Below are 12,439 nucleotides of genomic sequence, written 5' to 3'. Positions count from 1 at the left end.
AAAGCTGAGACTCTTTTGACGTTGTTTTGCATGAGATCACTCTTCATTTTCACATTCAGAAGGTTAATAACGATGACACCATGATGTCAATAAAACGCAAACAGTAGGCTATGCCTGTCATTGACAGGCATTAGATAGCCTTGGTTGTATTCAGCTGACTTGATAGAATGACCAACAATTTTGAGTGTTGCCAGCAAACAATGGCCCAATCGAGCCATGCAATTTTATTGGTATATCAACAAAAAACGCAGTTTAATGTTACCACCCTCAAAATATAAACAAAAGAGTACCAATGGTATTGAAAGCACCAATGCATGAAGGCAAAAATTAAATGGTAAATGAAAAAAATATACAAAATGGGCAACAGCTAGACCATGTTGAATGCAACATCACACAGGAAAAATACACTGACGTAATAGCTTAAATCCAGAGTTTCAAAATTAAATTGTTAGACTGACAAAGTGTGGTCATTAATTTATGATAGTACACAGAGGGCCCATCCTAGGCTATTTCTGGTTTAGTATAGTATTGTTTTAGTCACTCTAGGGTTGACCTTACATGGTGAATAGACATGATACTTTCTGGAGAAATAAGGCCTTTAAAAGCTGACAAACGTAAGGGTGTTTCATTCAGCTCTGGGCTGAAGCACAACAACAATAATAATCTCACTGAGCCACAGAAATGGAAAACAAATAGCCATACCTTGATACATTTGTGGCCCACAATAAACATAGGTTAGAGACATCTAACTTTTGTTTTGTTTTTTTTCTTCAGTAAAGAACAACATATCTTATGTCAAGTCACACTTGTGAACAACCCTGAGTGCTTCTCAGGGACCCACCCATAGGGTAGTTGACACTGGTGTCAGTACTGTGCAAAAAGTTTAGGCACTTTTTAGTTTCACAAAACATCTGTCTTATTTTCTATCATTTTTAGAATTTGTGTGTCAATTTTCATAGATTGACTACCTTTTTAATATATTCCAGTGAGACATACATTTGGCATACAAAGTTGCAAATCATTGCAGAAACAAAAATGAAAGGACATGAGAAACCAGTGTAACTTGGGGATTGCATGAAGAGACAAGGAAGAATCAACAAATCACTGAAAAACTGTGGCGAAACGCTTGATACAACCTACCTGCCAAGTACATTGCAAACCTTTACCCAGGTAAAATGATGCTGGTTTAAAAAGGTCACACCAAATATTGACTTTATTTGATTTTTGTTTGTTTGTTTTGTTTACTGTACTACTGCACTCTATCATATTAGTTGATAAGTAAAAAATATCAATATTATTTTTCAAAGCTTCCCTATGTTTACAAGTACCTAAAACATTTGCACAGCACTGTACATTATGCTAAACAGGTCAATGTTGTGTACAGTGCCTTTGCACATTTAGGGTACTGTAAAAAAAATACACTGAAAAAATAAAACAAAACAAAAAAACAAAAACAAAAAACAAAAACAAAAAAAACAATAATACTTTTTTTTCTGTGTCAAATTCAGGAACTGGCAGAGAGAAAATAGTGTATCATAATATATGATACTTGTTCAATCCTAGAACACAATTTGGAAACTTTCAAATAAATCTTTCATTGTACTTCCATTTGTTGTACTTTGTTCAATTCTACTTTTATAATCATGTCTCCACTGACACCCAATTTGACAAATGTTTTGAATGTTCCCAAGGACAGTGGCTTGTCAATTTCTTTTGTGTATTTCACAAACCCTGGTTAGAAATTCACAGTGCCCACATCAAAGCTGATACAATAACCCTCAAAGGAAAACATGAGGCTTCAGGCTCCGATTACGGCTCCTGGCAGACAAACAGCTGTGTTGATGTTGTTGTTGATGATGATGATGATGAGAAGGCCTTTACAGCCATGCATAGTAAATACACAACACCAGGAGGTAGAAATAGTCACCTGACACATTTGCAGTTAAAACAATAATGGTTAAAGACGTCAAGCTTAAAAAAAAAAGAGACAAGAACCCTATGTACTGTAACTGACATGTTGTCACTTAGTGACAACCTGCTGCCCTTTTGCACTGATGCGGACAACAACACACCAATAAAATCTCACTGCATCCTATCTTACTGTAACACGTACCTTCGTTTCTGTCCATCGCACAATCAAGGTCAACATGGTTTTCCTCCAAAAAAGTCTATGAACCACTTCAAAGTGTACACTCTGTCTGAAGTTAGGAGGTAGTGGAACATTTTGGCAGGAAACTCAAGTCTTTCGCACTTTACACCAGAGATTGCCCGAATGGATAGCTAATGACATCAGCATGCCAACTGCCTATTCTCAAACTCCAGACTGAACGTCTGAGGAGAGAGCAACTCATCGAAATGTGCTGTCAGAGTTTCCTTTTGTCCATCTACTACCCAGACTCTAAATCATAACAAAGAACATAAATTACCCTCTTACAAAAACAAAATCACGTCACTATTTCAATTCTGCATTCCATATGAAAAAAGTAAGAAGCAACATCCCTAAAAACATATCTCCATTTAAGGCATGAGACCAATTCAACCTTTTATGCGAGTTTCAAACACTTAAATAGGTTTATAAAAAATTGCCCTTACACAACATAGTGCATCATATTGCTTGCCTTTTTGCTTTTCTTCCATTTTATAAAGTTCCTATTTTACAAAACCTGCAGTGATTTTCATAGAAAAATACCCACTGTTCTATAAAATATACACACTTTCATTTTTTTTTTCTTGGCAGCTTCACTCTATGTCAGCGTTGTCGGAGCTCGGCATCCCTTTGTGTTCTGTGTTTGTTTGGTTTTTTGTAACTGCTCCGAAAGCAGTTTATAAGGAGAGGAGCTAGATTCCAGTCCGGTAGGCCCGTGGCCCATTGCTTGGGGAGCATTAGTCCTTTACAAGCCTGTAGACATGGTACTGTGCCCCATGCTCACTCGTAGACACTTCAAAAACAAAAGCTATGCACAGGAGGGTCTCCTGGGTGTCTCGATTTGTCACAACCTAGAAAGAGAACAGAAAATACATTCCATCAGACTAGAGTAGCCTACACCTGCACTGGCTTTGCCTTCAGTCATCTAACTACAGTATAATTCAAATAGTTGTACTACCTCAAAAATGTACTGAGTTGTTGTCATATTGAATTTCTTTTTAATTTCCATGTATTTCATTTATTTTCATTTTTGTGTCAAAATACAACTGATACAGACCTGAGTGTGTGAGACTTTAAGTCTGATTAACTAAGTTATATCATTCCATGGACATACTGTAGGCTATATTATGTATTCTGACATTTCTATCATGGCCAATAACTGAGCATGGACATTACCTGTAAGATGGTGAAGTTCTCCAGCACACTGTTCATCATGTACTTCTCAGGCAAGTGCCTCAGCTTGTGGATGAAGTTGATCATGTACTCACACATGGGTGAGCGGTGGATCCGATACAGATACCTCCCACCCTCCATGCGAGCATACTCCGTCTGATGGGACCATGCCAATGAAAACACAATGTCACACAGACTCTAGGGAAGGGTTTTGTTTTTTCGATTTAAAAAAATGAAAAAATATGTGCAACTTGTACACAGATGGAAGGATATGTCTTGCTCTTACCTCCACTTTTTCCACCACTTGTTTCCCAAAGGAGCAGACCTTTGTGGAGACTGTGATAGTCATGTTCTCTGAGCTGCTGTACTGACTGCTGACACCGTAGAAGGAGCCTGGACCATCCTGGATTCCACTGCTGTTTAGATCGGCCTGAAGTAGATAGTTATATTTTGACATTTATTATTAGGGGCACAGCAGCATAGAGTCTGACATCAATGTTTATTTGTTCATTGTTTATGTAGGGAGAGAACTGGATCATGTTGCTAGTTATATGTAAGAGTGCATCCATGCCTGATGGGGGCAGCAAAGAGGTGCTCGCACTGACACTCACCCAAAACTTAACAAGGAAGAAGGAGTTTTGTGGTCCTTTCTCATAAAGCTCCTTCAGCCCTCCTTTCTTCTCAGGGAACTTGTCATAAATCTGCCGAATGTCCACAGCCTCCAGGAGGGGGTCACTGTAAGAGGGGTTCGTCTGCCCAATGTGGACAAAAAGGTGTTTGCTGTACTGTGGAAGGAGAAGAGGAACATTTTAACTGGTGAAGCTGGATATCTGACATGATGCTGACAAATGGCGGGATGGTTAAGTAGCTTTTTCATTAAAAATGTCAAAGGACCATTTCAACTTGTTTATTCTGTACTCTAAGTCAAGGCTCATCATTTTGTCCACTAAAGCTATTTAGAAGGCAATACAACTACATGAGGTAAGTCAACTGCCAACACTATGTAGGCAATGCATTAATCAACACGCAGTCAAATTTTTTGTTAGAGTTCTGAATGCTGCAAGAAGGAGAGGGAGGACTGCTCAATCATGGCCATGATGATGGTGATGGCTTACTGTGTCAGGGTCTCTCTGCACCTCCATGAAGGCAGAGTATTCAAGCATACGCAGTTTGGATGAGGCGATGGTCCGGTCCTGCCACACTGGTACTGCTGTCGCCGCCGGAGGGAGTGGAGTGGATAAAGGCTCGTAACCTACAGTAGTCGTGACAGAGAACAACACTGATGATGACCCGCAGTCCCATTGGAGTACAGTGACATATCCATATAAAATCGTTTTGTTAGATTCAAATGTGTCCGTGTGTCCGCGTGTGACTAGGAAACTATTATACTGTACTACTATACTGTAAGACTGTACTGTACTGTGAGAGATGCACTCACTTGATATAGGTGTGGGCACAGGGGGTTGTAGGTTGGGATACGGGCTTTGTGCGAATGGTTTGATGCTGCAACAGAGAAGATGACTGTTGAGAAAAACATTTTACAGACGCCTATTAAAACATTAGCCTACATGTCATATACCTACTGGGGAGGTAGGCTACATTAAAAAAAAATATGAAAATATGAAAATATTGTGAATAGACTTACTCCTGAGAAGGTCCAGGTTGTCCTGGGATGGGGCCAGGCCAAAACTGGAGATTAGAACATACAGTAGACACATATTATAAGATATGACTTTCACAAACTATTACTACAGTACTGACTGGTCAATAAGCATAGCAACTGTCATTTAGAGTAACCTAAAAGCCTAATTCTAACCCTTACTTTACTTCACAAAACCAAAAGATACCACATAGACGTCACTGTCAACAGAATGTCCATATACTAAAATAGGCCATTGGAATACGGCTTAAGATTGTTATGACGATGGACTTCTAAAGCTGGTGAATATGACCGTTCTTACCCGGGTAGGTGGGGGGTAAGGGGGCTGGGACATGTGGGCCAGCTGGCTCTTCATCACGCTCGCCGAGACGATCTGAGCCGAGGACAGAGCGGCCATGCTTTGCAGGGCCTTGTCTTTGGAAGCCTGGTCCTGAGGAAGGTGAAGAAAGAAGAAAGAAGGTCAAGGCTTCCCTGAGCTCCAAAATGGTATGCTCAAGTACCCTTAAACAGTTCTAATGTATAAATCCATTTACATACTTGAAAATACAGTGTTTAGCTTAGCATACAAAAAAGGGAAAGACAACATGCTTCTCATGTTAATCGTGTCAAGCACCAATGCAAGTTAAGAACTTGCAAATACACTATGCAAAGAGGTGGAATGTCTGGTTATAAAGAAATAGAGGTGAATGTGTAATACACCAAAGATGGTAAGGGTGTGAGACATGGAAACATAAAAGGCAGAGAGCGTGTCTGCAGAAGTAGAAGCATTTCAGGATATTTGGTCAAGTTTACAGCGATATGAGAATTCAGGTCACAGCCAAAGCATTCAAATTCTTTAATTTTAACCAACACCAGAGATTTAAGTAGTAGTCGTAGTGTCGTACTTCTATGTGTCCAACACGGAGAGTTATCATCCTATTTGTTCTGTCAAAACCAATGGCAGATATGTGATACAGTATAAATATGTGATAGTACCTTTACTCCTTTCATATGCTGAGATGGTTTCATATCAAGTGAATCAGTGGGGAAATGTAAAGTTTTTCTAAAAGTGTTTTGTTGTTGTTGCAGTTGGCAGCGCTCACAGTCTGCTAAGGCCTCTTAAAGGTCCCATGCCCTGAAGGCCTCCATCTAGTTTAACTCCCATCTTAGTAAGTAGTGTGTATTGTATTGTAAAAAAAACAACAAAAAAAACACACACTGACAGTTTCACTCGACAAGTTCTGAAACCACCGCACCCTCCTGTTCCCCTTTGGAACAGCTCATAAGTAACCAAACTGGTTGTAGTTCTCTCTCAGGTGTGGTACAGTTAGGAGTCCCCTATGAGGAGCATGTAGAGCACAGGGCAAGCAGAAGCCAAGCCAGAAGCTCTCATTAATCCTATAGCGGCAGGAACAGCCATTTCATATTTGCCGAGGTCATACTGCTGCAAAACAGGCAAAGCTATTCAAAAGCAACACCACTTACCAAGTTCATGGCCTAAATTAAAGGAAAGAAAAAAACATTATTGTGATAAAGTCATAGATAGCTGAGTATTTCTGGGTAGAAATGTGTGCTTTTGTTTTTCTATTCTGTGAAGTGTATGATTAATGGATACTGATAAGAGTGACTTTGTTGATGGTGCTTGGATATTTGTACAATGTTTTACTTGAGCAGAAGTAACGCTTTGCCATACACACTTTGTAGAATATGTCTTGTCTGTCATTGTGTCCAATGATCCAGCTTTAATTTAAGTCAACAACGTTACTGAATGAGTCTTCAGGTTGTAATGCTGTCTGGCAGGCCTATAGACTGTAGCCATAATGCTGTATACAATTGACAAGTACTACAGTCTTTATGTCATGAGATCAAATGAAACAACTAGGACCTAAACTATGTAAGAAACACTATGCACTACTAATCATTTAACTGGTCTTAATGGTATCTTTGCTGAAATTCAGATTCAAATACAAATCTCAAGAGGGAAGATATCATTATATATATATATATATATATATATATATATAGCCTATATATATATATATATATATATATATATATATATACAATTATAGTAGGTCTACAATTCCATGATACCTTTGTACTGGTGGTTTTAGTACAGAATACAAACATATCTAATTTACATGGTTATAGAAGACTATCAAAACGAATTAATTTTCAAAATGTTAAGCCATTGTTTCTCAAACTTTTCAGACTGAGGACCACTTATCAAAATAAACAAACAAACAAACAAATAAATAAATAAATAAATAAATAAACTCCATGACTATGTAACTCCCTAAATATAAGAAGGACCCCAAAAGTCCTTCAGCAATATACCACACAATACTGAACCATTTCCAGCATGTCTTGGAAAAGGTTTCACTTTTAACAGACTCGGTCTTGATGGTTTGATGCCAGTCAGCTAATTGTATTCCACGCTCTCTTTCACCAGTCATGCCGATCATTTTTCACATAAATTGTAAGTGTAATCTAGCATAGCTACATAGACAGTGTCACAAAACTGGCAGATAGTTGAAGTCTGCCAGGACTACTAAACAAACAACTCACATACACACTGACAACTTTGCTTTGGAGTGGCATATGGTCGGAGTGAGAAACTGATATAAAATATGATATTTTACCACATCTGCTTGCTGACCACTATGGATAGTTTGAAGACCACACTGTCATAAGCCATTTAATTATGTAGTATGAAATTAAAATGTGAATATTAGCTAATGTAAAAAGTGAATTGCTGGTAAGCAGAAATGAAAAAGGACTTGCGAAATGCAATGTGTTTACAATGTGTTATTCTGGGTTATGGTTGATCTCTCCAATACCGTAGATGAATGCTCAAACAACACAACAAATAAATTGGTGAGTGTTATTATATTGAGTAATACACTTAATAATGACTGCAGGGGTATCAGTAAACAGTTGAAATAAACAGGTAGATCAAATCTGAGATGATGACGATGTGGAATCATGAAACAATGAAGGACAGAGGGCATGGGATCTATAGGAAAAGTACAGGAGGATGTGTAGGGCTCGAATAAGTTCGAGGAGTTAGGAGGTGAGTGTTAGTGTGTGGCACAGCACAGTACAGCCAGCCAGCTGGCAGCAGCACAGATAAGTGACTCACAGGAATGAACTCTCAGGTATGTGTACACACACACACACACACACACACACACACACACACACACACACACACACACACACACACACACACACAGTCACACACACACACACACACACACACACACTCACACACACACAGAGTCACACACAGTCACACACACACACACACACACACACACACACACACACACACACACACACACACACACACACACACAGGTTACATAACAAGGTCATGAGGCATTGCATGCAAGTCAAAGCAATTCAGGCAGCCACAGGTTAAGTCAACGTCTTCATAACCTACTCCAAAGCTCTATGCAAGAGTGCAGCATTTTCAAAGCGTATTTCTAGACTACTTTTTAAAAAGGTATTAATAGACAGCTTTGCCAGTATGTAACATGTATGATCCTAATTACCTCCAGTCTCTATGTGATTTTGCATTGGTCTATGCTGAACAATGTAGTATCCTCTTTTAAGTTAATTACTGGTCTTAACATGAACCATCTCAGCAATGAAATGTAAGCATGGGTTAAACTCAGCTTTTACTGTTGCGTCAACGCATTCAACTGTTTTTTAAAAAAAAAAAAAATTTTTAGTTAGGCCCTGCTGCAGTCAAGCTCGGTTAGCCCAGACACAAGCAACTGGAAGCCTTCGATTAGCCTGCAGACAAGCGCATACCTTCAGCTTTGACTGAATCTCGCGTGACTTTCTCCGCGCAAGAACCTGCAAATGGCTAGAGACCTGCAGAGGAAAGAGTGGAGGAGGACAGAGAGGCAGGGAAAGGAAAGAAAAGAGAGAGAAAGAGCGGGAGAGAGAGAGAAAGTAACAGGAAGAGGAGTGACCAAGGAGGAAAGAGAGGCCCCTTCAAGCCCTTGCCACTAGGTGGCAGGTCAGCCCTACCTTTATGCCAGCTTGGTACTCCCGTACTTTCTTCCGCGCTAACACCTGAATGTGACTAGACACCTGAGGTAGGTGACACAGGGGGATAGATGTTGAACCGAGAGAACATAATAGTTCATTTAAAAATGCTCATCTTCATAGCAAGTTAACTCAGTGTCAACACAGCTGGTTTCATACAGCACTACATGGACATAGTAAAGCCTAGAACATACAGTACATAAATGTTGACTTAACATAGTAACATGATACAATAGCCTATAGGTGACAATGATTAGGTAATATTCATTAGTAAGGACAGTTGTGTTAACTTAACCTAATAACGCACATCAACTTTTACTTGAACTTTCCATACACGGTTTATGACTGATTATTTGTGAGGTAAACACAAATGAGTTTTCGATTAAAAATAATCAAACTTTATGTGCATAATACTTTTCCTTAATTTGCCAATAACATGATGCTCAGTAGTCAAACTCACCTGCTTCCTTGTCCTTGTCTTTCCAGTACGCAGCTTAATGTATCTTGCTATCAACTCATTGCGACCTGCAAAACATAAAAAGAAAAGCAGAGTTGAGCCACATGCACTTTAAGGTCAAGACCAGATGATGGCGCTAGACACAATACTAAACTACAGAGTCTTTCAAAGCCTCTTTGGCATTTGTGTGTATTACAGAGGCAGAAAGAATGAATGGTTGTTTGACTGAAAAGGAACGGAAGACACCCTCTCTGAGCAGATAATTAATCTCTGACAAGTTACACTGCACTCTGTGTTTGAAGTAGTCTGTGTTTCAGCCTGTAGTGTGTGTCTACTGTGAAAAATAAATGGTGGGCCTATTTTATAATGACTCAGCAAGAACATATCAGTGATCTGAGAAGTTGTGGTTTTCCACTTACAAATGATTTAATTCACTAAAAACAAACCCTTTCCTGCCACTAAACTGTATTTGCTTTCCTGAGCATTCAACATATCTGGTCAGATATTATGTATTTTCTGAATTCCATTAGCATGACACTTTTTCAGAGTTTGTTCAACAAAAACAGACTGAATAAGAACGGTAGCATTTATTACGGTAATGATTTTGAGACATGACGTATTCCGAGACTGCTACACCAATCATAACCTTTCTTGAATATCAATTCACTGCCACACGCAGCTCTACAGGCTCATAAAAAATTGTTTTGGACGGCCATGTTATTGCATCAAACCAGGCTGAGGAAGACGGGGAGTCGAGCCACCATCTGGCTATTAATAGACTATTGAAAAATCAAGGCTGTGGTGAATCTGAGTAACAGATAGGTCAGGTGATACGGGTGGTGACTCTAAAAACCATGACGAGAGACTGGACCACACTCTCCCATTACCGGCGAGTATGTCTGGGTGTCTGAGTGGCCGGTGCCAAAGATTTTCTTTCTATGAAAGATACGCAGCCTTGCCATGTGAAGAGTGCACGTCTGTCCTGCTGCGAAAGAGGAACAAGATGGAGAAATGGAGGGAAAACAGCGTCTGGAAGTTGGACTCGACGCCGACACTCACTGGGAGCTCTCTTCGATCGCGCCTGACCTTGGAAACAGCTGTGAAGTTGTGGTCGTGAATCTTCTCCGCACCCCCACACACACTGACAACCAAATGGCTGCTCTCATTCTCCCCCCTCAACACCACCATCACCACCCCCCCTCCCACCCTCCCACCCACCCACATGCACACTACACACACACACACACACAGACACACACACGCACACACACCCACCCCCCCTCCCACCCTCCCACCCACCCACATGCACACTACACACACACACACACACACACACACACTCCCTCCAAAAGTCTGTGATCCTCAACACACCCCTCCAGTTGGCCAGTCCTGTATAACAACAAAAACAACAAAAAAAGGCCGTACAAATCACAGCTTTTACAATGTGGCAGAGCAGCTAAAGGGCTAAAGCAGTTTGGCCAGGGCTACTCTCAGCCCAGTGCGTCTGTCTGGGACACTTTAAGGTGCTGAGCACAGTGGAAATCAAAAGTCTGGAAAGTTTCGCTAATGGCACGGAGAGCTCCCTGACGAGTCCACGGGACACAACTCCAGCTGTATTTCCTGTTCCGCAGCAAACGGGGGTGACCTGACAGGATGATGTATGCATTCCATATCATTTAGATTCTACACCAATTCCACTCCAAACTAATACAGAGCTATTACATCAGATGCAATGTGGTTTAAATTCCTGATTCTACTCCCCACTGATACAGAACTATTGCATCAGTTTCAATGTATTTCTAATATTTGATTTGCAGTTTAACTTAATTTTGTTATATAATTAAGTTTGTATTAGATTTTTTGCACAAAGGCACTAAATAAGTCCTTTTCACAGCAAAGGACAAAGGAGAGGACAGCTATCATTAACTCTGCGTCCTGTTTTGAAAAGGGTTTGTTTTGATACCTGTGGTCAAATCAAAATGTTCACCTCCCATTAAACAGCGTCTGGTTTCATGCCCCTCCAAAATACTAGTAGTGTCATCTTGCCCTGTTCTTTCCATGACCCCTTTTCGGCAGGGACACAGCCACGCCCGACTCTGTGCCCCCAGCGTTCCGCTCATTCCAAGTAGCCCATCGCCTCCATGTTAACCAACCTCTTGGTCTGACAATAAAGAGGCTCTCCATTTAACCACTGCCTACTACCACCACCACAAAAACAGCCACACCCTCAATTACAATCAGCAGCAACACTGAAAACACTTTTATCTTGCCGGGTGTAGTCAATAGGGCACTACTGAGAGGTCGAGGGGTTCAACTCCCTGGGGTATGCAAAGTAGCAACAGTACTCCGGCTTTCGTGACACTCCGTGGCCTCCGCGACACACTAAGTTGCTTGAGAGAAAACACATGGGATAATTGGCCTAATCACACAGCTACTCTAAATCACGAAAAGATTGTGAGCGAGAGCACGATCAGACCAGGGAGAGGAGAGCAGCTGTTAAGCTGATGTGAAGCACCCTGAGCATAAGAGCTGATGTGGATAACAGGCTCGCTGTCATGGCAGGTGGACTTAATTAGGAGCACTAAAATACCAGCAGGTAGTGACAAGATAGATGGTAAATATGTAGGAAGTTAGTCATAAGAAAATATGTAGGCTGGTAGATAAATACGCAGTTGGATATATGAAGGAAAAAAGTAGGTAGAAATCAAACAAGAGAGAGATTTGCATGTGCATGTGTGTGTGTGTGTATGTATATGCATCTATACATATCTCTCATATATATATATATATACTGTATATATATATATATATATATATATATATATATATATATGAAAGTGAGAAAGAAAGAGCGAGAGAGCCTGATAGGTAAATCCATAAGTAAGTAATTAAGCACCTGTAACACAAACACAGAGATCATTCTCTAAGCCCGGGGGTCTGACTAAAGCAGCCTCACTCGACCCTC

At 40.3% G+C, this 12,439-nt stretch overlaps 1 protein-coding gene across 1 annotated transcript in view; it reads right to left on the bottom strand.

The window, feature by feature from the left end:
* Positions 1 to 184: 184 nt before the first annotated feature.
* Positions 185 to 12,439, bottom strand: part of tead3a (TEA domain family member 3 a) — a 20,146-nt gene continuing 7,891 nt past the window's right edge. Inside the window, exons 4-14 of the mRNA XM_062542032.1 lie at positions 9,478 to 9,542; positions 8,778 to 8,840; positions 6,444 to 6,455; positions 5,281 to 5,409; positions 4,965 to 5,008; positions 4,758 to 4,822; positions 4,435 to 4,571; positions 3,931 to 4,104; positions 3,606 to 3,749; positions 3,323 to 3,475; positions 185 to 2,997 (exon numbers count right to left, since the gene is read on the bottom strand). Coding sequence (XP_062398016.1) covers positions 2,884 to 2,997; positions 3,323 to 3,475; positions 3,606 to 3,749; positions 3,931 to 4,104; positions 4,435 to 4,571; positions 4,758 to 4,822; positions 4,965 to 5,008; positions 5,281 to 5,409; positions 6,444 to 6,455; positions 8,778 to 8,840; positions 9,478 to 9,542 — 1,100 coding nt within the window. The 3' untranslated portion in view covers positions 185 to 2,883. The remainder of the gene's footprint in view (positions 2,998 to 3,322; positions 3,476 to 3,605; positions 3,750 to 3,930; positions 4,105 to 4,434; positions 4,572 to 4,757; positions 4,823 to 4,964; positions 5,009 to 5,280; positions 5,410 to 6,443; positions 6,456 to 8,777; positions 8,841 to 9,477; positions 9,543 to 12,439) is intronic.

Source organism: Sardina pilchardus, chromosome 7 (assembly GCF_963854185.1).
Source record: "Sardina pilchardus chromosome 7, fSarPil1.1, whole genome shotgun sequence".
Lineage (NCBI taxonomy): Eukaryota > Metazoa > Chordata > Actinopteri > Clupeiformes > Clupeidae > Sardina > Sardina pilchardus.
The sequence above is the reverse complement of the archived record's forward strand: the minus strand, read 5'-3'. Positions and strand labels throughout refer to the sequence as shown.